Here is a 26,763-nt window from a genome sequence, read left to right on the forward strand (position 1 = left end):
CCAGGCCGGGCGACCAATGGGGCGGGGAGCCGGGCGAGGGGCGGGCGCGCCGTCCCGGGCCACTTCCGGCGAGCGGCGAGGGCGAGCGGCTCGGCCGCGGCTGTAGGTGCGTAAGCTCCCTCGGTTTCCAGACCACGTCTCTGCTTTGGCTGGGGATCTGCTCTCGGGAACTGAGGGAAAGGGTACAAACGCGCTTGGCTGTAGGGGTTTGTCTCGTGTGTGAATTCGGTGGCCGGGGTCTGGCCACGTGCTCTGCGCTGTTAATGGAGGTTTACACGTGAGCTGCGCTTCCCCTGCCGAGAGCCCCAGGCCCGTTCTGTCTTCACGCTTCTTCAGGCCACGACCCTAAGTTGATAGACCTGCCTACCACGTGCTTGTCCCTAGCTGATTTGGTCCACTTTCGTTCCAGCCCTTTGAAATGACTCTCTGTGGCTCTCCTGTTCTCATTATGTCACCCGTTCTCATCACTGAAGCCCAGGCTTAAGTCCCCAAGGTTTCCCAGCTAGTGAAGGGGCAGGAGAAGCACTTCCGAAGCCCAGGCTTCCTGACTCCGATGTGCCTTCCGGCTGGCTAGCATTGCTGTTGCATTGATTATGTATGCGAAGTAAGCAGGAGAATTTTCTTATGCTGCCAGTCTTAAACAAATATGTAATATTTTCGGTAGATTTAAAGATATAGTTCTTTCAGACACTCCAATACACATAGCACATAAAAATGTCTATCTTCTGTTGAATTAAAACAGCTTTTCCTTCTGAGACTAATTTAGCAGGGTCCCCCCCCCCCCCGCTAAATTTACATGATTATCAGCTCAATTGTTGTCCGAAAAAGTATTTAAAGCAAAATGGCTTCATGTGGAATCCAGGATCTGCACCATCTTAACTGTGTGGCCTCCAGCAATCTATAACCTAATTTATAACCATCTATATAACCATTTTTCTCAATAAAGTAGCAGTGATACTAGTATCTACCTCATTTAATGAAGATCAAGTGAGGTAATTCTTGAAAAGTTTAGGATGACACCTGGCACAAGGTAAGTGATTTAAATAACACCACCTAAATTTTTCTTTATATATGTAGTTCCAGCATCTCACAGGAAGTTATCAGTTTCAGTTTCTCTATTCTGGTACCATCTTGCCTTCTACATAGTTAAATGTCTTTTGAAAATTAGTAAATTAATGTGACAAATTATTCATTCTCTGTGGAGTTTTTTTGTTTTTGTTTTGGGAAGTGAATCCAGGGCTTCTGCTAAATGCTCTGCCACTAAGCCACACACCCCAGCTTAGTGTAATGACTTGATAACTTGTTTCTATTCCAAAATATCAATGTAGGCAAAATAAGTAATTGTAGCAGGTTAGCATTTACAATCAGAGTTCTATAAATAGTTCTAATATTTTATAAATGTCACTTCAATTAATCTTTACACAACCAAGATTACACAAACACCAACACTGAAGATGTGTTCAAATTGATTTTTGCCTTCGCTACCACATTCCTAACATTACACAAACTTGTTAAATCAGAGGTCAGCAAACTGCCACCCCCTCCTGCCTAACCCCTCTGTTGCCTGCATGCTTGTTTGCTTACTTTTCTTTTTTCTTTTTTTGTATCAGTAGTTGAATACAGGGATGCTTTGCCACTGACCTACATCCTCAGCTCTTTTTAGACAGGGTTTCCCTACATTGCTTAAGGCCTAACTTGCTGAGGCTGCCTAGAACTTGGCGATCCTCCAGCCTCAGCCTCCCCAGTCACTGAGATTATGTGTACACACCACTGTACCCAATTGCTACCTGTTTTTCTGCTGGCTGTTTTCAACCCACCAAATAAGAATGGTTAGGGATGGGGCATAATATTTTTATCATGTGAAATTCAAATTGCAGTGTTTATACATAAAATTTTATTGAAACTGTTGTGTTTATACAAACTTCAGGTAGCTTCCTGCTGCTTAGAGCACTGATAGGCAAATAATACTTCTGTTTATGCAAATTAATTTTTTCTGGATATTGGCATGTTCACCTATCAGTGTATTGTCTATATGCCCTTTCATGTTACCATAGACATTTGGTAGTTGGTAGTTGGACAGAGCACATATCCCTCAAATATTTACTATCTGGTCCTTTACAGATGAAGTTTGCTGACCCCAGTCTTCAATATTTCTTTCAGTTTACAATAACTTTATCATAAAGTTATCTATACAATCTCAATGTTTAAAAACAGATTTTAAATTTTGTGTCTAAACTTAAATGTCAGTGTGTGTCCCTATAGTCCCAGCTACTGGAAGGCAGATACAGGAGAATCACTCGAGCCTAAAAGTTTGGGGCCAGCCTGGCAACATCGTGAGACTCCAGCCTGTTAAAATCATCAATCAATCAATGAAGCAATCATTTTTCTTACTAAGTCTTTGGTAATTACCAAATTTCTTGAAATGAAGCTAGAGAAAGGAGATTGTATGATATTGTTTCTCAGATAAGGAGTTATATTACTGTTTTCTGTAGCTTATAATATTACAGACTGGATAAGTTATGAAGAAAGAGGTTTGTTTTAGCTCACAGCTCCATAAGTGCAAGATCAAGGGGCCCCATCTGGCAATCAGCTTCTTGTTGACGGAGTCCTTAAGTGGCAGAGAGCATCATGTGGCAAGAGACAAACAGGTGCATGTTAATATTTCCAGTCTGGCCGTCTTATAAAACCACCAGAATTCAAAAATGGGGTCTCCACCCTAATGTCCTTTTCTAAATCTAAGCACCTTCCAGAGGCTTCAACCCTAAACACCATAGTTGGATTACATTTCCATTCTGCTTATAGCTCACACTAGAGATTAAATTTCAACACGTGAAACCTTGGGGGACCTAAACCATAAAAGAAGCCACATTACCATACCTTAATCTAGCTCTCTAGGCCGGTCCTTATTTTTAAAATACTCCTTTGCCCTTATGACTACAGTCATTTTTTCCAAATTGTTAATGCCAATTTTTCAAAAATGGATTAGTAGCTGAAAATGTCATTTGAGTACAAATGATTTACTTAACTCATTTAGATAACAATTATTTTAAATCATATTTGTGGTTTGTAGGGCTGGCCGTATAGCTCCTCCCGTGGAGTGTGTGATTCTCATGCTGGAGACCCAGGTTCGAGTCCCCAGCCCTCTGTGATTGTGCAAATACCAAACAAACAAGTGCACCATATTTGTGGTTTGTAAAGTATATGCATTCTAAAATACCAACTGTGATTTTCTTTCTTCAGAGGTTTCATTTTCCTTTGAATTCCTACAAACAGCAATGGCAGCCCGAGTACTTGTCATTGGCAGTGGCGCGAGGGAACATACACTGGCCTGGAAGCTTGCACAGTCTCATCATGTCCAACAAGTGCTTGTTGCCCCAGGAAACGCAGGCACTGCCTGCTCAGAAAAGATTTCAAATACTGGTAATTATGTTACAAAATGGGGAATAATAATTAATTACTATCTGTTAATGATAAATTGTCAATCCCATCTGTCCTTTATAATAATAATGGTAGATTGCTATTCACATTTGAATGCTTTCCTTAACTTTATGTGGAAATCTGAACACTTGACAAGTTATAAATGTAAAGTAGCCTTTTCTTCAGAATGTATCAGCTATTCTACTCCTTGGTATTTCCCCAAAAGACCTAATAAAAAAGGAATATGGCATTTCATTATCTTAAATTACTTTAAACCCTAAGAAATACATCCATTAAAAAGGTAGCAAGACAGGCTGGGGTTGTGGCTCAGTGGTAGTGTGCTCGCCTAGCATGCATGAGGCTCTGGGTTTGACAGCACCACATAAAAATAAAAGGTATTGTGTCCACCTGCAACTAAAAAAAAATAGAGAAAAGGTAGCAAGTGCCAAATATAAAGTTTTTTAAAGAGCTTTATAGTTATACATAGTAGTTGGGTTCATCCATACAAACATATATGCATGAAATTTGATTGCAGTTCATGATCCCCTCCCCCTTTTCTATCCCCCTTTTCTTTCCCCCTTTTCTTCCATCCTCTCTCCCGTTTTCCCTCATCTACTAGACTTCCTTTCATTTGTCTGTTAATTGGTAGTTCTTTTTACTTATGTGGAAAGGTGAAATTCCCTGTGGTATATTTACATATGCATATAATATGATTTTTAAGAATTCATTCTGCCTTGCCTCCCTTTTCTCATCCCTCCACTCTGCCTCTCAATCTCCTTGTTCTACATTAGTGATCTTCTTCCCTTTATCTTTATGTTAATCCTGTCCTTCTTTTCAAAAACCCTTTCCTTTATTTTCCTCCAGTTTCCAAATACAAGAGAAAACATTTGACCTTTGAGTTTCCGAGTTTGACTTATTTCATTTAGCATATTCTCCATTTTAATCCATTTACCAGAAAATACCATGATTTTATTCTTCTTTATGACTGAGTAGAACTTCATTGTATATATATACAAGAATTTCTTAATCCATTCATCTATTGACAGGCCCCTAGGTTGAGTCCATAATTTAGCTACCATGAAATGTGCTGCTGTAAACATTGAAGTGGTGTATCACGATAGTATGCCAGTTTTAAATTTGGGGGGAAATACCAAGGCATGGGATAGCTGGGTCATATGATGGTTCCATCTCCAGTTTTTTGAGGAATCTCCATACTGCCTTTCAAAGTGGTTGTACTGGTCTGCAGTCCTCCCAACAATGTACAAGTGTACCTTTCTCTGCACAACCTTGCCAGCATTTATTATTGTTTGTTTTCTTGATCATTGCCTTTCTGATTGGAGTAAGATGAAATTGTAATATAGTATTGATTTGCATTTCCCTGATTGCTAGAGATGTTGAACTTTTCTCATGTTTTGGCATTTGTTCTAGGGATGATCCACTGTGCCACATCCCCAGCCCTTTTTATTTTTTATTTTGAGACAGATTCTCACTAAATTGCTAAGGCTAGCTTTGAACTCACAATCCTCCTGTGTCAGTCTCTCAAGCGGCTGGGATTACAGGCATGCCACCACCATGCCAAACATTTTTGGCATTTGTGTTCTTCTTTTGAGAAGTTTCTGTTTCGTTCTTTTGCCACTTATTGATAGGGTTATTTGGTTTTTTGGTGTTAAGTTTTTTTGAGTTCTTTATATATTCCTGATTAACCCCTATTGAAGTAGTGACTGGCCAAGATTTTTCCCATTTTGGTAGGCTCTCTCTTCATGGCTCTTAATCATTTCCTTGGCTGTGCAGAAGCTTTTTAGTTTGATGGCATCCCACTAGTGACTCTTGGGTTTTTTCTTGTGCTTGGTGGTCTTGTTAAGGAAGTCGGTGCAGCACCTGTAGGATGGATTGATGCCCTCCTGTTTTTCTCCTAACAGTTACAAAGTTTCTTGGTCTAATTCCTAAGTAGTTTAAAGGGCATTTTGATATGTATTTTGGAAATGAAAAGATGAACAGTACTATCAAAGGTAAGTTCCTAGCAGTTCTAACTTGAAAAAAAATGATCAGTTCATATGCTACATTAACTCTTCATAGCACTTAAAAATACAACTCACATTCCTCACCTTACCTTACAAAGTTCTTGTGCAATCTGCTTCCACCTGCCTTTCCAGACCTGATCTTTTGTACCTTTTTTTCACTGTACTACGTCAATAGTATGCTGCCAATTTCTCAACATCAGCTAGCAACCTTGATTTCTTTCCTCCCCTAGCATAGTGGGCTTTTAAATCACCTCTGTCAATTTGAGTGTTACTCCTTCTAAGGGGTCTTAAGTTTTCTGAGTAAACATGTGTCCACTGCATGTCTGTTTTCAGTTATGAACCATTGTACATATTTTAATTTTCTGTTATAATCTCCTATCTTCCTTTTCCCCTGCCCTACTAGAATATAATCCCTAAGATGTAAGCCCTAAGAGGACAAGGAACTTATCTGTCGTGGTTTGCATTGTGTGCACACTTTGTGTCACGTGATATTTTTGGCCAGAAGAACTTAGACCCAACAAGCCACAAACTGGAAGAAGATAGTTGCATGTAATTAATACCAACCTTTTTTTTTTTTTTTGAGCTGGGGATTGACCCAGCAGTGCTTAACCACTGAGCTATCTCCCCAGCTCTTTTTATTTTTGAGACAAGGTCTCACTAATTTCCTGAGGCACTCCTTGAAGTTAAAATCATCCTGCCTTAGCCTGCAGGATCACTAGGGTTACAGGGGTGCGCTGCCATGCCCAGATTTTCCAACAATAATTTTTTAAATATATTTTTTAAATGTTGATAGACCTTATTTTATTCATTTATTTGTATGTGGTGCTGAGAATTGAACCCAGTGCCTCACCCACACTAGGCAAGCACTCAACCACTGAGCCACAGCCCCAGCCCCCCAACAATAATTTTTAAAAGGCAAAAAATAAAATATCTCCTTTCCTGGGATCTTAGTCTGGAGGCAAGATATTATATCTGTTTATTGAAGAATCAGCATATTTTATTCTACATGCAATTGAGGCAAGCCCATCAAATCTCCCAAGTTGTCATAAGACTGCTGCCATTTGTAGGCACTGAGGTTAGATGTGTTCTCTTGTTACCTTCTGCTGTACTGATGTTGGTTGGCCCTATTTGATTACTTGTGTTTGGAGATGCTAACCCAAGGTGCAGCATATTCTATCCTTACTACAACTCAGGTAGTTTCTGTAGATTGAGAACCTGACCTCTGATCTTAGAGAGTTGCAGTTCCTTTAAACAGCTCTGCTGGACCCTACCTGACTCAACCAGAAATAGCCATAACAATTCACCTTGTATCAAATTTGTTAATTGGTAATGTTTGCTCTGTGTATGTGTGTATTGTGTAGAATTCCCACAATGAGTTATAAGCATCCTAAGTCTAAGGACTTGGCATTGATCATAATGCCTGGTCTGTAGCAGTACCTGACACTTGGTGTGTTCTCAGTAACTCTTGAATGAATGACATTAAGGATGTTTCTGAGTACATTCTGTGATTGGTTTTTTATTTACTGTGCAATCAACACTAGTGACATAACCATGATTTACAGCTTTGTGGGAAGCTTACTGGTATTTTCATTATTTAACTACAGACAACTGAGTTAATAACAGACAACTGTGTTACTTGCCTAATGTACTCAAAATAGAATTTTTCTTGGTGAAGTTATCATCTGTACCAATTAAAAAAAAAAAAAAAAAAAGAGGTGGGCAAGGTAGTGCACACCTATAATCCCAGTGGCTCTGGAGACTGAGGCAGAAAGATCACAAGTTCAAAGCTAGCTTTAGCAGCTTAGCAAGACCCTAAGCAACTCAGTGAGACCCTGCCTCAAAACAAAATATAAAAAAGGGGCAGGGATGTGACTTAGTGTTTAAATGTCCCTGGGTTCAAACCCTGGTACCACAAAAAGACTAAGAAGAAGAAAACCAATAGGTAATAGGCTGAAGTATAGTACTTAATATTCAGTTACATCGGCTTACTAAGTACAGGACTTGCTAGTTAACTGAATCTTTTTATAAATGCGGTGTTTGTGTTTTCGGTTCACAGCCATCTCCATCAGTGATCATACTGTCCTGGCTCAATTCTGCAAAGATGAGAAAATTGAATTTGTAGTTGTTGGACCAGAGGCACCTCTGGCTGCAGGTAAGTTTCATTTGTATTTATTAAAAAGACAAATAAGAAATTATATCCTTTCCTGGAATCTGACCTCTAGAGGTGAGATATTGTATCTGTTACAGATGAGGATTTACAATATTAGAAAAGAACTTTTATCTTCTTGAATTTATGGATTCTGGATTTTTCTCTTCCCAAATGTCAGTAATGTAATGAGGTAGGAATCTAATTTGTAGTCATGAAAAACATTTTATATGTCTTTGATTTGTTGGTGTCTATTTAATGATCCATATATTCAAATATAACAAATTTTGCTTTTTTTGTTTTTATTTGTTTTTCGGTACTGGGTTATTGAACCAAAGCTCTATACCACTGAGCCACATCCCTAGCCCCTTCTATTTATTTTGAGACAGGATCTCATAAGTTGTGTAGGGCCTCATTAAGTTCCTGATGCTGGCCTCAAATTTGCAGTCCCTCCTGCCTCAGCCTCTGAGTTGCTGGGATTACAGGTACGCACCAATGTGCCCTACTCTTTTCTTTTTTCCTAAACAGTGTTGCCCAGACCAGTCTCACGCTTATGGGCTTAAGTGATCCTCCTACCCAGCCTTCAGCAGTGACTGGGACTATAGGTATACGATATCATGCTAGTTCTTTGCTGGATTTGAATCGCCTCTTAGTAGCCTATTGTTTATAAGTAATAGACAACATGAAAAATTTAGTTATCCTCTGCCACCAATTATCTGCCTTGTATAAAGTTAAATTTAGCCTAATCCTAATTCATTTTCAGTCTCAAGGTACCCAGAGAGATCTTGGGTCACCTAACCAACTGTTTGCTTTGATAGGAATTGTTGGGGACCCTCACCTCTGCAGGAGTGCGATGCTTCGGCCCCACAGCAGAGCAGCTCAGTTAGAGTCCAGCAAAAGATTTGCCAAAGAGTTATGGATCGACACAGAATCCCAACTGCACAATGGAGCGCTTTCACCAAACCTGAAGAGGCCTGTAGCTTCATTATGAGGTAGGTAGAAAGGCCGCCTATGAAGGGGAGTTGTTCAATTAGGATATTTAAATATAAAGTCACTTTATTTGAAATATAGTGGTTGGTTCTTAGGCTATCACAAGTCTATAATAAAATAACTGTAGAAGAAATTATTTTTAGCTTGGGATGTAGCCCAGTGGTATAACACTTGCCTCGCGTGGTGAATCTTTGGGTTCAATCCCTGGCACCACAAAAATAAAGAAAAATATTTTCAATAAATGTTAGGTAAGTTACCTTTTCCAACACCAAAGTAAGATGGGATTCTTTGCTTAGTTTATATAATCTTGTGGCATTATAGAAAGATAAAATTTTTAATATTTATTACTGAGTAGTTCCTGGGTGGAAAACTATGCTTAGTTCTGTAAGTCATGTGCTCTTTTCACATCCAAACTGAAAATCACAGTGGTATCTTACAACATAAATGTTATTGATTTTGTCATAAATAATTAACCAGAGTGAAGAATCATCACTTGGTTGTCTGCCACCACTGCTCCACTCTAATCTTAAAATCAAACATTCTTTGTTCTCTTATATGTGTGAGTAGTGAGTGAATGTCATTAGACACATCTTTGCCCTCTTTTTTTGTTGACACTCTCTGCTACCCAGTATGTTTTCCTTTCATTTGGGTCAAGTTCATTCTTTATTCATTCTTCATCCTACAGGGTTTTTTAAACACTGAATATTAAATATTTCCTAGTAGCCAGATGCCTTGGGTAAGTAACAGTTTTGTTACTTACTTTGGGTAAGCCTCCTTCCGGACCCCAGTCCCATTCCATGATTACTTGTGTTTGATTCCAAAAATTTTCTGTGTTCTTGCTTTTATTGGTTTATACAGCCACCTCTTTTACTTAAATGAGATTCACTACTTTCTGTCTTAAAGATCATTTCATATCTACTCTATCCATCTGCATATTCCTCCAAAGATTTTGCCTGTGACCTCATTTTAAGTGAAAATAAAACAAAAAATTGTGTATACTCTGTGATCACAGCTGAAAAGGAATGCTTATGAAAAAAAGTCCTTGCAGCAAGTATGTCAAGATGATATTAGAACGATAAGTAATTTTTTTCTGCTTTTCAGTTGTTGCTGTAGTATATTATTATAGAATCCCAAAATATTTTAAAATATTGAGTTATATAAGCATTTATGGGATGTTAAAGGTTGCTATGCTTCACAGTGCAGACTTCCCTGCTTTGGTCGTGAAGGCCAGTGGTCTTGCAGCTGGGAAAGGGGTGATTGTTGCAAAGAGCAAAGAGGAAGCCTGCAAAGCTGTACAGGAGATCATGCAGGTAAATTGATTCTTCTGAAAGCTTTTCTATTCATACCAGATAATTACTCTTAAGATTACGAAATGTCAGGGCTGCAATCATGGCTCAGTGGTAGAGCGCTTGCTTAGCATGTGTGAGGCACTGGGTTGATCCTAAGCACCCATAAAAATAAATAAATAAAATAAAGGTATTGTGTCCATATACAACTAAAACATTTTTAAAAAAAAAGAGAGGAGAGATTACAACATATACCTCAAGATAAGGAAAATCTGGGCTGCGAATGTGGCTGCAGTGATAGTGGGTACTACACGAGCAAGGCCCTGGATTCAGTTTCCAGTACCGCAAACACCAAGAGAAGAACCTTTCTAGCAAACACACAGCAAAGTTATTTTTTATCATTTCTATAGAATAGTTCTTATAGATCAACACTAATAAACTGTAACTCATTCTTTTGAAGTAAGTTGTAAAATCCTTTGTTTTCTGCTACTGAAATGTGGAAAAAATCTTCAGACTATAGGACAAATGATGAAATCTCAAATCATCCATGAGGACCATAGTATTTGTCCTACATGTCCCAGGTCTAAGAGAAATAGAGCGATGAATGTACTTTTTTCTTTCATGATCCTTCTGGATTGTTGTGATTTTACCCCCTTAGAGAAAGCTTTCATAGGCATATAGGATATACTATATAGGCAAACATATACAGTCATAATTACGATGAAGATTAAGTGGTGATAATGAAAACATCTGTTTTTCCTTTATTCCAAACTGGAAAACTGAATACTCAGGAAAGCATCGGTAATGTGTTGTGCAATTCATCTGTAGTAGTGTTCACGCTACATCTTTGTCACATTAAAAATAGGAAACACTCAAAGTTCTTTGAGTCTTTCAAAAAGGAAAATAAAAATCACATATTGAATACTAAAAGCTTATAATTTACCAAGTTGGTTTGTTTTTTTTGTTTTTGTTTTGTTTTTTTAACCTATAATTTAGGGAGAAAGCCTTTGGAGCAGCTGGAGAAACAATGTTGTTGAAGAACTTCTGGAAGTGAGGAAGAGGTGTCTGTACGTATATTCATCTTTTTTGGGATTTATAGCACATAATCAGTGTACCCAAAAAAGACCTGATTAATCTGGTTGCTGCATCTAAAACCATATCCTATTCAGTTAAGAAGGAATTTGTATTTAGTATTCAGGATACAAATGAAAAAGGATTTATCTTTTTTAAATCATCCCCAGTGTCTCAGTGGGGGTCACTTGGATTTAAATTCCACATTATTAGGTTCGGATTAATTCAAACCTTTGTGCTTTTTCTTTCACATACATTTTATTATACAGTACATAGTGAACTGTGTTTACTTAAATAAAGCTTTATACCTGGAACTTTCAAGGGAAAAAAGTTAAGATATTTTACATAGAGAGTAGCATGTTTTTTCCCTAATTTATCTAAGAAATTACAGATCCTCTAGAAGTTGACTGTATAAGATCGTCTATAGCTTTGGATTATTTATGCATCAATTCAAAAATAATTTTATTCAAAAAAAGGGTTGAGGTATATAAGTTACCTTCTTAGGTTTTTTTGTTTTGTTTTCTTTTTTTACTTTTTTGGTATTTACCCTAAGTGGACTATTTTGTTTTCTCCACAGTGTCTGTGTTTCACTGATGGGAGGACAGTGGCCCCCATGCCCCCAGCACAGGATCATAAGCGATTACTGGAGGGAGATCAAGGCCCCAACACAGGGGGAATGGGAGCCTATTGTCCCACACCTCAGGTACTTCCCAGGAACTCTACTCAAGTTCAACAGTAATTGTTTGGACTTCTTGGAGAGCTATATTCTGTTTAGATTTCTATGTTTTGTATGTTGCTGTAAATTCTGTTACTAATCATCAATTTGATTTTTTGTTTTCTTATTTTGTTTTGAGACCATGTTGCCCAGGCTAACCTCTAACTTGAGATCCTCCTGCTTCGGCCTCCTAAGTAGAAATATCTCTTCTGGTCTCTAAAACTAAGCTTTTCTAAAAGCCTTTGAAGAACAAAAATAGCCAATATGATTTTTAACTCATCTATAATGTAGTGAGGATTGAATAGATCTTTCTATCCCCTTCTCTCTACATCTAATTTTTAACCCAGGAGAGCCTATAAAAATTCTTTCGTATTTAAAATTCTATATAAAAATTCTACGTAAAATTCTTTTTTTATCTCTGAATATCCAGGACCCAGCACATACACAGGATGTGTGTTTGCAGGTTGTTTTGGTGGTACTGGGATTAAACTCAGTGGCTCTCTACCACTGAGTTACTTCCCCAGCCCATTTGTTTCTTATTGTGAGACAGGGTCTCAGTAAGTTGCCCTGGCTGACCTTGAACTACTGCCTACTGTCTCAGCCTCCCCAAAAGCAGGGATTACAGGCATATTCTACCACACCCAACTTCATTTTTCATTATTGAAGCTATGGAGCTTCAAAACTATAAATTCTCAACCAGGCAAGGTAGCAAAAACCTGTAATGCCAGTGACGTTCGACAGGATCAAGAGTCTGAGACCACCTCAGCAACTTAGTGAGACCCTGTCTCAAATAAATAAACCCCAGCACTGCAAAAATAATAAATAAATAAATAAATAAAACTAAAATAAAATAAAAAAGAATTAAGAATTTAGCTCTGTGGTAAGGCACCACTTGGTTAATAAATATTAGTTGTTAAGGTAAAATGCCACAGATTGTTTTTAGGAGTACCACAAAAAAAAATAATAATAATAATAATGAAAGTTGCTTTAACAAGTTACTTGACTTGCAAAATGGTGGTTAGCACTGATCTTTGATTTGACAAGGAACTTATAATGTAGCCTCTACCTGCGATAATTTACCAGACTCAGAGCATTTATTACTTAAAAATTAAGATTTGTCTGTATTGCTGAAATGTTGAAGAACGGTTAAGAAAATGAGCATGTATATATGTAAGCAGTGAAAATAGACACTGCCATTTGCTAGTATATGTCCTTGAATATGGGATATGTTTTAACTCTTCAAGTTCTCTCCTGTTCTGCAAAAACAAGTCTAAAATATCGACTTGATGGGGATGTGTTCAACCTGTCAGGTAGTAAAAAAATGATAGTTTTCATTGTTGTATGTGATACCAACAAGTTGAGTTTTTAATACAGTATATAGATTTAAGTATTTCTGTATGTTCCCCAGGTTTCTAAGGATTTGTTACTAAAAATTAAAAATACTATCCTTCAGAGGACAGTAGATGGCATGCAGCAGGAAGGTACTCCATACACAGGTAAGCTTGTTGATATTGATATCATTTATAAAACAGCCTTCCACTTTTGTGGTGTGGCGGGGCAGGGGGTACCTGGGATTGAATTCAGAGGCACTTTACCACTGAGTTGCTTAGGACCTCCCTAAGTTGCTGAGGCTGGCTTTGAATTCACGATCCTCCTGCTTCAGCCTCCTGAGCCACTGGGATTACAGGCATGCACCACCGTGCCCGGCAGCTTTCTGCTTTTGATAAAACTTTGTTTCCATTTTCTTTTTTTCTACCACCTTTTATTTGGCCGCTATTGTAATGTTTGTGGTTATTCCAAAACTTCAGTATTAGAAATTTAGTTTCTATATTTATAGCAATAATATGTCTTCATTACAGATTCATTTTTAATAAAGGGATTTTCTTTTTTTAAAGGAATTCTTTATGCTGGTATAATGCTGACCAAGGATGGTCCAAAAGTTTTGGAATTTAATTGCCGTTTTGGTGATCCAGAGTGCCAAGTAAGTAACAATAATTAAAGATAATAAAGTATTTCTTAGTAGAAGGTATGTGTTGTCTTAATCTGAGGATTTATCAGCCTTGAAATAATTACCTTTGAGAAAAATATGCAAGTTCTGCTAATATCCCAATGAATAAAATGTCTGAAGAAAATCAGAATTTTTCTCACTTGCCATGTTGATTGTGTTTTTCCAGGTAATCCTCCCACTTCTTAAAAGTGATCTTTATGAAGTGATTCAGGCCACCTTAGATGGCCTGCTGTGCACATCTTTACCCATTTGGCTAGAAAACCACACTGCAATAACTGTCGTCATGGCAAGTAAAGGTTATCCTGGAGCCTACACCAAGGGTGTGGAGATAACAGGTGAATAGGGAGTAAGGGGTTGAATTTCAGTGTGACACATGACTGGTGCCATCGTGGACCTCCCTCACACATAAATACCCACACTGGCTAAGGGTGTGAAGCCATTAGAAACCTTTCAGAGGTGTTTAACATAACCACATTGCTAGTTGGATATATGTCTTCAAATATCCAGAATGACAGTATTTAAAGAACTGCCATCCATTTATCTTCCCATGTAAGGGAACGTAAGTCAGCTAATCAGATTTCCACAGTATTCCCCAGTGTAGACTTTCACTTCCACCTCCAAAATCAGGGTGATAATGGGACATAGGAGAGTGAGATGATCATGGCACAGACTGTTCTTAGGAGAAATTGCCTGATGGAAATTTAAAAAAAAAGAAAAAAGAGCTGAATAGAGTGACACACGCCTGTAAATTCCAGGTGTCTCTAGAGGCCAAAGCAAGAGGATCACAAGTTCAAAGCCAGCCTCAGCAACTTAGTGAGACCCTGTCTTAAAATTAAAAAAAAAAAAAAAAAAAAAAAAAATCCAGGCTGGGGATGTGGCTAGCCATCCCACACCCCCCCACACACACACACTCATTCAATTCCAGTGCCAAAACAAAAGAAAAAGCTTGTGGAAATTATAAATCACTACATAGTGTGAAATATGGCAATTTAAAAATCCTTCATCAAATCTTTCTCTTAACAGGGCTTTCTGATGCTAAAGCTTTAGGACTAGAGGTGTTCCATGCAGGCACTACCCTCAAAGATGGCAGAGTGGTGACCAGCGGGGGTAGAGTCCTTACAGTAACAGCCATTCAAGAAAACCTCACATCAGCCCTTGAAGAAGCCGAGAAGGGACTCACTGCTATAAAGTTGAGGGAGCCGTTTACAGGAAAGACATCGGCTTTCGTGCCATTGGATTTCCTCCAGCGGCCCAGGTGAGAATTCCTCTTAGGTAGTTATGGGTTAGTTTCAGAACTTAGACCAAGAGATCGTAGGGAATTCTGTTATCCAGCCCGTACTAAGGCATCTATATCATTTTTTCTCTGTGGGACTGAGTATTCTTGGGTCTGTGTTTTGCTTAAATCTTAATTGTTTCCAGCAGTGTTCAAATTAAGTGGAAAAACTCATGGTGATTCCTTACTGAAAAGTTTAGTAATATCACAGTGATAGTAAATGATTTTTATTCCTTGTGTTATTGCGATATTATTTGAATCATAATTCTTGGTTTTTCAAAGAACTTGAGATGAGTATATTTGGACAGCTGACTGAAGATAAGAATTATGTCATCTAACTTTGTACTTAATTTGATTGTCCTATAAATTTGGTAGTCTCGTTTTGGTCATTAATTTTAAGCTATTACTAACGTGTTATGTTTTTACCCTTATTGATTCATTTACTGACATGTACAACTATTCCTTTTAAAATCAATAAACTATTGGTTCAGCAAGTGGGTTTTTGTTTTTGTTTTTGTTTTGGTACCAAAATTGAACCAGGAGCACTTAACCACGAGCCACATCTCCAGTCCTTTTTTGTATTTTACTTAGAGACAGGGTCTCAACTGAGTTGCTTAGGGTAACTTTGAACTCTTGATCCTCCTACCTCAGCCACTGGGATTACAGGCATGACACCCCCATGCCCAGGAAAAGTCCTCATTTTGCAAGGCAAAACTACTGAATTCACAGTGCAGAATGCCAAACTTGATCTGTAAATGCTGCAACTGAGTATCATCCTGGTTATGCATTTTTAAATAGAGTTTAGTATTGTTTCTACTGTCCTCAGCTATAAGGTAATTGATATGGTTATGTATTCTTGCAGTAAAAACTCAGTTTGGTTACTTAGGAATATTGGTTGTAGAGTTTGTATAACCCTAATTTTTATTTTTCCTCTTTTCCCGTGGTGTTAGGGATCACACCCAGGCCCTCTTGCATGCTAGGGAAGCACTCATCACTGAGCTACATGCCCCTCCAAATTTTTACTTTTTACTTGTTTTAAACACTGTCTATACTGAAGTTGAACTAAGAAAAGACTGAGCAAAATATCAGTGAAATTTAAGAGTAGAATGTAGATTGCCAGGGGCAAGAGTGGGTGGGGGCTGCTGGGAGTTACTGTTTAATGGATACAGTGTCAGTTTGCAAGATGAAATAGATGTGGATGGCAGTGACAGTTGCAACCACATTATGAATATTTACTACCACTATACACTTTAAAAATGTTTAAGATGGTAAATTTTGTTATGTATATATTACCACATCAAAAAAATTTGTTTAAAAGAATCAAGTAGCCAGGTGCAGTGCTCAAGCCTGTAATCCTAGCAGCTCCAGGAGGCTGAAGGAGGAGGATTGGAGTTCAAAGTGAGCCTCAGCAAAAGCAAGGCACTAAGGAATTCAGTGACAACCTGTGGTCTCAATAAAATACAAACTAGGGCTGCAGCTGTGTGGCTCAGTGATGGAGTGCCCCTGAGTTCAATCCCCGTTACCCAAAAAAATAAATAAATAAATAAAAGAATCAAGTATTTAGCAGCCTGTGAGAAGTACTTCTAGAAGAAACGGGTGAAGTTAGAGCAGTGGTTCTCGGCAGAGATGATGCAGTGGATCCAACTAGGGAGGTTGTTTAACATTTCAATTCCCAGGGCTAAACTGGATCAGTCAAATCATCTGTATGGGTAGGCATTGACTGTTGAAGATTTTAAGCACCTAGGGAATGTGAAAATCCCTTGGGATATCTTCTGCTTTAAATACTATTTTCTACTATTAAAATAATTTTCCTGGCACTAAGGTAATGTTTTCGTTGTTTATCGTTTCCAATTCCTCAGGGGCCTGACTTATAAGGGATCTGGGGTAGACATTGCAGCTGGAAATATGCTGGTTACAAAATAAAGCCTTAGCAAAAGCCACCTCCAGACCAGGTAAGTCAGATTCTGTACTTTGCTAATTTATTAACTGACAGGTATGAATTAATCTGGACTTTATGTTTAACTGAGAGATTTTCCAAATTAATGACAGATTCCTTTAAGTCTTGCCCTACTTAAGCCAAACCTATAGTCATCTGTCCTTTTTTGTTTTGTTTATTTATTTATTTATTTACTTAGGTTACTGGGGATTGAACCCAGGGGTGCTTTACCACTGAGCCACATCCCCAACAGTTTTTTTTTTTTTTGTGTTTTTTTTTTGAGAGAGAGGTTCTCGCTAAGTTACTTGGGCCTCAGCCTCCCAAATATACAGTGTGTGCCACTGCACTTGGCTCATCTGCCTTTCTGTCTCTAATATTAAGTAAAGCATTTCTGTGATGTTATTACTTTCTTTCTTTTTTTTTTTCATTACAAACTTGGAATTCACTGACTGATCATGCTTTTGGTATACAGGTCTCCCTCCCATTCTCAAGAAAGGCAGCTATTTTAGCCATTCTTATGAGAAGTAGCATGAATATTCGTGTTTAATTGATCTGTTATAATGCAGTAAGTAATATGGTCCTCTGCAACAGGGTGTGATGTAGATCTTGGAGGTGTTCGCTGGTCTTTTGATTTGAAAGGCAGCTGGTTTCAAAGATCCTCTTCTGCCTCTGGAACAGATGGTGGTTGGAACCTAAACTGAAGGTAGACATCATTGTGTATAAAGGTCTTTTGTGAAAGATGAGAGAATTTACTGTATGTGAATACATGTTTTTTCCTCTTTGACATACATGAGCTAAAAGAACTATACCAAATAAACATATGACTAAAATGTTTGTACATTTCCAACAATAAAATATTATTGAGGCTATATTTGAATGAAAGGGCATTTTAGGGAATAAAAAGGGATAGGTTTAGTCCAAGTTGCTTATTAGAATTTAGTGTTCTTTTGTCTTGAGATGTTAAGAGCATTTGGCCAATGTCTATATAATATTTGTTAGCCTCCTGGATAAATCAAGAAGATGCAGTATGACAGTTGTTCTCTAATGTAGAATATGTTTGTTTTTTTTATAGATTGCCCAAGCTGTGCAATAAACATGATACAATTGGTCAGATTTGGTTGCAATGTGTGTAAAATGATATCCTGGACAAGGAGCAAGCACTCTCTTCTTCCTTGATTATTCTCCTGTGGAAAGCTTGACCTTAATATGTCTGAAGCCGTCATTGCCGGAATTGCTACAGCTTGTGGACAGGCTGGATGTGCTCTCCTTGGTATGATCATCCATTTTAACACCTTTTATTTCTTTCTTGCAGTGCTGGAGATTGAACCTAGAACTTTCACATGCTAGGCAAACACTCCACCACTGAGCTATACCTCCCAGATCCTGATCATGCCATCTTAATCATAGGTGCTCCTTCTCACTATATATCAGCCCTGTGGATAGATGTCAGGATCTGTGTCAGACAGCTAGTAATGCTCTGTATCACAAGATGTACAAATAAAATATAGAAAAGCTACTTGAATCAGCCTTAGATCCTGGTGTCCTCACGCCCTCCTCGAGGGCTTGTTTCCCAGACTCACAGGCGGGGCTTCTTTTCTCCCCACTCTTCGTCCACTTTTCATCTCCATCTTTCTCAGTAGCCTCAACAAACAGGTCTGTGGGTTATTCCCCTATTGACCCACAGCAGGACAGATGGGTCCGTGCATTCTATATTTTACACTGTATTTGCCCACAGAAGTGACATAAAAGAATGAAGTATTCCCAGGTTTTATAGAAATATTGCTAACTATATGGACTTTTTAGCAAAATGAATTTGTACGTGGACAAGGAACAAAACTACCACTTTCATATTATCATTTCTATGAACAAGTCAGATCCAAAAGCCAAAAAATTGCCCTTCAACCATTTTTTAGAGCACGATCTCTAATATGGCATCTGCTTGCCTCTAGTTTCGTGTGATATGATCATAAAGTGCATTGTTACACTGTATGGGCCAGGGCATTTAGAGGTGAGCACTCCTGTTAATTACTTCTCCACTAACTAGAAGAGGTATGGAGTGATTTTAAAGATCAAATGTATATGAAATCATTTCTTAAGCTAAACTGCTGTGGAAATGATGTTATATTCAAAAACGTTCCCATCCTATGAAAGTAGTGATATTTAGAGGCTACATACAGACTTGCAGAGGTATTGACCTTTATAGAAATTAGTATTTCCCTACATCTGCTGAATTGAACATGCTGTCAGCCAGCTAAAGAATACAGGATATAGCCATGTGTTTAACTATTATGTTGAGTAGTTGCACTTATTGTCTCCTAAGCAAATGTACTAATATAACTGTGCCTTTCTTTGCTTTTGTCTTAATCTACCAGGAGGTGAAACAGCAGAAATGCCTGGACATGTAGTCCTCCTGGAGAGTATGACCTAGCTGGGTTTTGCTGTTGGTGCTATGGAGCGGGAATCAGAAACTTACCTCACCTGGAAAGGATCACTGAAGGGGATGTTATTTGTTGGAGTAGCTTCATCGGTCTTCACAGCAATGGATATAGCCTTGTGAGGAAAATTGTGGCAAAGTCTTCCCTGCAGTACTCCTCCCTCCAGCACCTGATGGTTTGTGGTGACCAGTCCTTAGTAAATTCACTCACTCCTGCTTGAAGATGACTAAGCAGTCACTTAGTGTGTTTGGTCTCTCATTACTGAAAGCTGGAATGGAATGAATTACATTATCCTGTGACTTTATATTATCCTGTGGTTTGTGGCTTGGGCATTATTATAGAACTGGTATGTTCTTACAAGGTTATACTCAGTAATCCATATTCAGAAACTGTTTTATGTTTTGGTTTGTACATATAGGCTGTTTTTGTCTTATTTCTTCATCTTCAGGGGACTTACTTCTAACTCCAACCAAAATCTACAGCCGTTCTCTGTTACCCGTCATACGTTCAGGACACGTCAAAGCCTTTGCTCATATTACTGGTGGAGGACTACTGGAAAACATTCCCAGAGTTCTCCCTCAGAAACTTGGGGTGGATTTAGGTAAGTTCACTGAAGGGAACTTTTATTCAAAAAAACCACTAGGGGTTGGGGAATACACTGGGGGAGAAAACTCTGGGTAGTTAGTGCACATATGATTGTAAGTGGAATCTTTTTAATCATTAAGGTTTCTTAGGGGAAAACTGGGATGACCCTTTTCTGCCTTTTTTTATTATCCATATTTATGAGTCACGTTACTGGCTTACATAAGGATTGAAGTACTGTAAGCAGATCCTCCAAAGGGGTGATAACCTCAAACTCTCACCATACTGGAGCCCCACATGCCAGGAAAGGAAGTGGTAGCTATGAAGTAGTCCACACTGGAGATAAAGAACTAGGGCATAGAGAGGGAGAAACATTTGAGAATTAACTCTTGCCTAGAAGAAAAAAGAATCCTCAGGTTCCTAGTTAAGCTGGTGAGTAGATGGCAACCTCACTAATGTAGGACAGAGTAGTGGAGCAGGAAGTGAGGATACAGTGTTTAAGATCTTCAGTGAATCTATTCCAAGGTGACTGAGCAAAAGTTGAGATTGGCTGAAGGTAAATTGAGTGGTGTACACACAAAGCTATAGTTACAGTCAAGAGAGCAGAAGGGACCAAAAGGTTATCCCGCAGAGGAAGAATTTCTGAAAAGAACATTAGAAGTAGGGGCTGAGCCGTGTGAAGTATCATCATCAACCCAAGAAGGAATTTTTTTTTTTTTTTTTTTTTTTTTTGGTACAGAGTGGGGATTAAACCCAAGGTCTTGTGCATGTTAGGCAGTACTCTACCACTGAACTACATCCCCAGCCCCAAGGTCCTGCTAAGGTGCTAAGGCTGGAGTCAAACATATTCCTCCTGCCTTAGAGTTGCTAGAATTACAGGAGTGCACCCTACACTGCACCCCACTTCTGTTGACTTCACTATTGAACATCATGGCAGCTAAATCTTTTGAACTTACTTTTAAGAATTGACATTCCCAACTAATATAAATGGAATTAAATCAAGTGTGGGAAAAGATTCATAGACATGCAATGCATTTTACAAATTAACTCCAGAGAATTAAAAAGACAATTTTCTGTAATTATATCTAAAAAATGAGGGAAACTTATAGTAAACCTCATTATTTAATAAAAAGCTACATTCCTTTTCATAGGAGCATCATAAATAATTTCATGTAGTATTGTTTTTGGAAATCAGGTCCCATAACTATTGACTCCAAAGAACTATCCAATTATTTCATTATTTAGAAGTTTCTGTGTAGGCCTAGAATTTTTACTAGAGATTTTGTTGTGTAATTTGTGATAATGCAGGGTATATTCTTATGGCAGACCTAAGAATGTAATTTTAAAATAAAGATTCAGAGTGTTGATTATAATCCTTGTCTGTAGCATGACTTTCTCAAGTGATGGTGCATTTCCTCTAATTCTGTGTATAAGCCACCTACTTTTCATAATACTTAGGTGCATTTTTGTCATTGCTAAGATCCAACTAATGGGCTAGAGTTGTGGCTCAGTGGTAGAGCACTTGCCTCGCACATGTGAAGCACTTGGTTCAATCCTCAGCACCACATAAAAATAAATAAATAAAAGTATTATGCCCATCTACAACTGAAAAAAATATTCAACTAAACATTCACCAAAGAATAGTATGCCAACCTCTACTGGAATTCAGCTACTATCACATCCAACCTGTTAGAGGCTTTTTAAAATCTAGTGAGTTAAAGTAGCACAAAACCCAGTTAAGTGTGATTACTGGCAAACTGATTCAACAAAAAATGCTATGAATGTCTAAAGAAAAAGTGAATCCTCAAAACAAAAAACTTTTGAAAGGCCAGTTTATAGTTTAACCTGATATAAAATAACAGAGCTTGATTGTGATTTTTATCTCTTTGTATATGTGCATTTTTTATACTTTGTGTAAGACTGTCCTTTAATCACACAACTTGTTTTCAGATGCCCAGACCTGGAGGATCCCCAGGGTCTTCTCATGGTTACAGCGGGAAGGACAGCTCTCTGAAGAAGAGATGGCCAGAACATTCAACTGTGGGATTGGAGCTGTCCTTGTGGTATCAAAGGACCAGACAGGGCAGATTCTGGGTGATATTCAACAGTGCCAAGAAGAAGCCTGGGTAATTGGCAGTGTGGTTGCCTGTCCCGAAGGTAACTCCTTCTTTGATTTTGGACATACGACCTTAAATATAACTGAGTGCTGCCTCATGAGTTTTTAGCCTATCTTTTGTTCCAGCCATTACTATGGCATCTGTCTTTACCCAGGTGTACCATGACAGCACTCACCCAGTGATAGCACATACCTCTTAATTTCCGCCTTGGGACTCCTGACATCTCTGTAGCATTCCCATGTGCACAACAGCACCCTGCAGGATCAGTTCCCAAAGGAATCCTCCTGCATGCAAGCCCTATGGCTCTGCTTTGTAGTTCAGCTTAATTCAAGAACTAATGAGCGAACACCCTGGCCAGTAATGTGTGTTACTCAGGACTCTGCTGGAAGTGATAGAACTTGGCAGAGTGGCAGAAAATCCACTCAGATAGCTAATGACAATGTCAGAGCTTGTTAACCTTGCCTCTTTCTACCCTTCTTTCCCCTGGTGTATAAGTTTCACTTTCAGGCAGGTTCTCCATTCTGGAAAGATAACCTCCTTTGGCTCTTATGGCAATAAAAAATCCTCTCTTTCATCATTCTATATCAAGTCTTCGAGTGACCTTGCTGGGTCACATACCTTCTGCTAAAGCCAGGAAGTCATGGCATTATCCTGAATGGTCTCACTAGGAAGATTTTGGGATTAGGGGCAGGGCACTGGCAGGCAGTAATATATCCACCATATGCTCCAACATAAGATGTGTTTAGAACTCTTAGTTGAAGTAGATGATTACATATGTTCACCTTCAGGAAGTTTTTGTAAATGAGTAATAGTAATGTTACAAACCTGTTAAACATTTTAATCCTTGCATTTCTCACTTCCAGAATAAAATACAATATTCTAAAGTTTTCATAAAATATTTTTCTTTCCGTTACTCCTGTAAGTTCACAATTGTTCTTTATTTATTTTGGGGTATGTTTGAAATGAAGGTTCTCCTCGTGTGAAAATCAAGAATCTGCTCGAAACCATGCAAGTGAGCAAGTCAGTGTCAGTGAATGGCTCCTTAAAAAATCATTTCTCTGCCCAACCGAAAAAGGCAAGAGTGGCCGTCTTAATATCTGGAACAGGTAAGACATGGCTTCCTCTCACTGTAGAATTCTAGAGCTCTTCCCTTCCTGACCACCCAATCAACACCAAGAAGAAACCTCTTTCAGATTGTAAGGCTCCTATCAGCAGAGTCTTGGGGAGGGGGATTATTAAGGAGTGCTATCATCTCAGCTTACTCTTCCCATTTGTGAATTTGGGACAGGTCCCTAAGGAAAAAGTAGAGGATGTGAGAAGATGGTTAGAGAGAGTCTAGAAAAGATAGAAAGGATAAAAATTCAAACTTCTTTTGTATCATAGCTTTGTCATTGAAGTCTTAAAACATTTGAGGGTTTTTTACTGTTAGTAGTATTAAGAATAAGTTTATGTTTGACCTCTGTGGATAAGAGGTAAAATAAGAGTATTATAGTCTCAGATGGGTGTAGCATGATTTTTTGCCTCTCTATAGTTAACATTGTTATGAACATGCTTGTAAATATTTAATTTGGGGATGGAGTACTGGGGAGATTGAACTCAGGGGCACTCCCATAGAGCCACAGTCCCAGCCCTTTTTGTATTTTATTTAGAGACCGGGTCTCACTGAATTGCTTAGGTCCTCACTACATGGCTGAGGCTGGCTTTGAACTCGTGATCCTCCTGCCTGAGCCTCCTGAGCTGCTATAATATTTTAAGTGCATATCTGATTATTTTCTTAGAATACAATCCACAGATGTAATTATTTTACAAGATAATTTTAACGTTTCAGTACAGTTTAAGCCCATATTGATGGTGAAGAAACTATTGTGAGAGCCATTGTGGTTTATTCTCCCTGAGAGCAACAATTTTTCTTCCTTAATTGGGCAGCTTATTTCTCATCATTCAGTATTAAAATCATTTTATACTATTCCTACTACAGTGCTAAATCACAAGATGTTATTTTGCAGGAGCAGTTATATACTCTGGAACCAAGAATATCCAGTTTTCACAATACCCATTATCACAAAAGGAAGAGACTTTAAAAGCCTCAAATGTTGTCAATCTTTCTAAGTCTTGTGTTCAGAAAACTTTACTACTCCCTATTCGAAGTAGAACATATCTCAAAGAGTTCACTTGTGTCTCTCCCCCCTACCTTTTTTTTTTCAGGATCCAACCTCCAGGCACTCATAGACAGTACTCAGGATCCAAATAGCCACGCACACATTGTTGTTGTTATCTCCAACAAAGCTGCAGTGGCTGGGTTATATAAGGCGGAAAGTGCTGGTATCCCAACCAGAGTAAGTTCTTGAGAAAGTAGTAGTCCTAAGGGCTATTTTTGTTTGTTTGTTCGATTTGTGGTACTGGGAAATTTAACCCTTGGTTTTATGCTTGTTAAACATGAAATCTACTACAGAGCTACACTCTCACTCCCCTGTAGGCTGTACTAAAAGGTGTCATGAGTTCTCACAGGACCCATATCTCTGGTTTACTTAGCCTTTAAACTTCTGCTTTGGGGTGGGTGCTGGGCTTGCCTTTCCACTCCATCCTGTCCATTGCTTAATAACCCTCCATTGGGTGTGTCTTCACAAGGAGGTGAAGTATGGTATATGTAAGGTTGTGTTTTAGATTATTTTTGGTAACTCACTAAAAAAATTGTACTTACCTTTTTCTGTTACAGGTAATTAATCATAAGTTATATAAAAATCGGGTTGAATTTGACAGTGCAATTGACCAAGTCCTTGAAGAGTTCTCCACAGACATAGTCTGTCTTGCAGGATTCATGAGAATTCTCTCTGGCCCCTTTGTCAGAAAATGGGATGGTAAGCAGAAATTGTTCAGTATTGAACTGAGAAATCTTGTGCAAATGGACTCCAAAATAGTCAACTTACCATGCAGTAACATAGTGAAATACAGTGACATTTTACTTAACACAGGTCTTAATTTCCTTTCCTTTAGTCCACAAAAAGATAACCCAATGATGATATATTAACCTGTTTTCTGTCAGTTTTCTTAGGGTTGCTATAATCGGTTACTCTTTTTTTTTTTTAATATTGTTTTAGGTGTCAATAGACCTTTATTTATTTTTATTTATTTATTTATTTATTTTTAGTTGTAAGTGGGCACAGTCCCTTTATTTTTATGTGGCACTGAGAATTGAACCCATTGCCTCACACATGCTAGGCAAACATTCTACCACTGAGCCACATCCCCAGCCCTACTTTGTATTTTTATTTAGAGACAGGGTCTTACTGAGTTGCTTAAGGCCTTGCTTTTGCTGAGGCTGGCTTTGAAGTAGTCCTCCTGCCTCAGCCTCCCAAGCTACTAGTATTACAGCATGCACCACCAGGCCCAGCTCCTAGTTACTCTTTATATTATAATTTAGTTTTGTTTTACATTACTGCAAAGATAATATTTCATTTTCTAAATTAGTATTCAGGAGACCCATTTTATTTGTTTTAGAAGAAAGAGAAAGTGATTTCCTGTATCCCAAAATGAAGAGTCATCCTCTCCTAAGAGACACAGACCATTGCCAGAAGATGGCCAAAAAGATGGTGCCAGAAAGCATATACTATCTTGTGTCCTTGTCCTTTTCCCCCCAAAGCTTTCACTGTATCCTGTTTTCCTTTTTTGTGTACACTTTTGGGAAATAAATACATTTTCTGTTCAAAGAGTTTGTTTTCTTAGGTGAATATAGTTAGAGCATTGGTGTTGGTATATAAAACAGGCAATTCCTTTGGTGATAATAGGTACACAGAGCTAATCCAGCATCAGACTGGTGGACGCATCACTTTGCTATTAGAAGTCAGTCTTCCATCTAGCTTAGATATCACCTTCCCATCTCCTAGCCCCCCATTACTGCAAATTCTTGTTCAGAGCTCCCCAGCATGCCTGTGACTATGTAAGACCTGTCTGCTGCTAGGGCCTCCTTGGACAAGAACTGTATTTCCCTTATGCAAAGAAAACACCCATCCCAGAAATCTAGCTCCTACTGACTTCTGATTCTAGACAAGAAACCATATATTCTTTTAACAGGATACACAGATTTTTAAATTCTGACCACTATGCTTTTTTAATTTCTAGGAAAAATGCTGAACATCCACCCATCCTTGCTCCCTTCTTTTAAGGGTTCAAATGCTCATGAGCAAGCCCTGGAAGCTGGAGTCACAATTACTGGATGCACTGTACACTTTGTAGCTGTGAGTATACCTTTTTTCTACCAAAATGATAGGATTAATATTTAGCTATAAACTGTACTGGCTAGAAAGTAAGGTTCAAAACTTTGGCTTTCTTTTCCAGGAAGATGTAGATGCTGGACAAATTATTTTACAAGAAGCTGTCCCTGTTAAGAGGGGTGACACTGTTGCAACTTTGTCTGAAAGAGTAAAATCAGCAGAACATAAAATATTTCCTGCAGCCCTCCAGCTGGTGGCCAGTGGGACTGTACAGCTTGGAGAAAATGGCAAGATCTGTTGGGTCAAAGAAAAATGAAGCCTCCTAATTTAGGAATGGAACCAGTTTTGAAAGAATTATGACTAATTGCTTGGTGCCTTTGATTCATGGACTTAGCCTAAAAGAAAAACTGCTAACAAGAAAAGACTTCACCCTTAACCTCATTCACCATTTTTTTAATAGAGATTCATTAAAAACAAAACTGTACAGGATATCTAAGACATCTCCCATGACCTTTCCAGTTTTACCTGTTTAGAACATTTGTGTTTATAATCAAA

General features: G+C 38.3%; 1 protein-coding gene across 1 annotated transcript; it reads left to right on the forward strand.

The window, feature by feature from the left end:
• Positions 1-26,763, forward strand: GART (phosphoribosylglycinamide formyltransferase, phosphoribosylglycinamide synthetase, phosphoribosylaminoimidazole synthetase). Its single transcript, XM_079155095.1, is given in 43 exon segments — positions 1-106; positions 3,241-3,420; positions 7,495-7,590; positions 8,403-8,416; positions 8,418-8,457; positions 8,460-8,495; positions 8,498-8,576; positions 9,773-9,883; positions 10,857-10,885; positions 10,888-10,910; positions 10,913-10,927; positions 11,509-11,634; positions 13,055-13,142; positions 13,542-13,627; positions 13,821-13,989; positions 14,678-14,842; positions 14,845-14,891; positions 14,893-14,909; positions 16,787-16,846; positions 16,848-16,879; positions 17,455-17,498; positions 17,500-17,556; positions 17,558-17,566; positions 17,936-17,947; positions 17,949-17,970; positions 17,973-17,995; positions 17,997-18,006; positions 18,009-18,041; positions 18,044-18,133; positions 19,236-19,258; positions 19,261-19,293; positions 19,295-19,324; positions 19,327-19,458; positions 19,461-19,475; positions 19,477-19,494; positions 19,660-19,669; positions 19,747-19,899; positions 21,831-22,037; positions 22,966-23,103; positions 24,203-24,333; positions 24,714-24,855; positions 26,117-26,232; positions 26,333-26,763. Coding segments are annotated over 42 exon segments (3,018 nt in total). The 5' UTR covers positions 1-106; positions 3,241-3,275; the 3' UTR covers positions 26,525-26,763.

The sequence above is a fragment of the Sciurus vulgaris genome, assembly GCF_902686455.1.
Source record: "Sciurus vulgaris genome assembly, chromosome: 10".
NCBI lineage: Eukaryota > Metazoa > Chordata > Mammalia > Rodentia > Sciuridae > Sciurus > Sciurus vulgaris.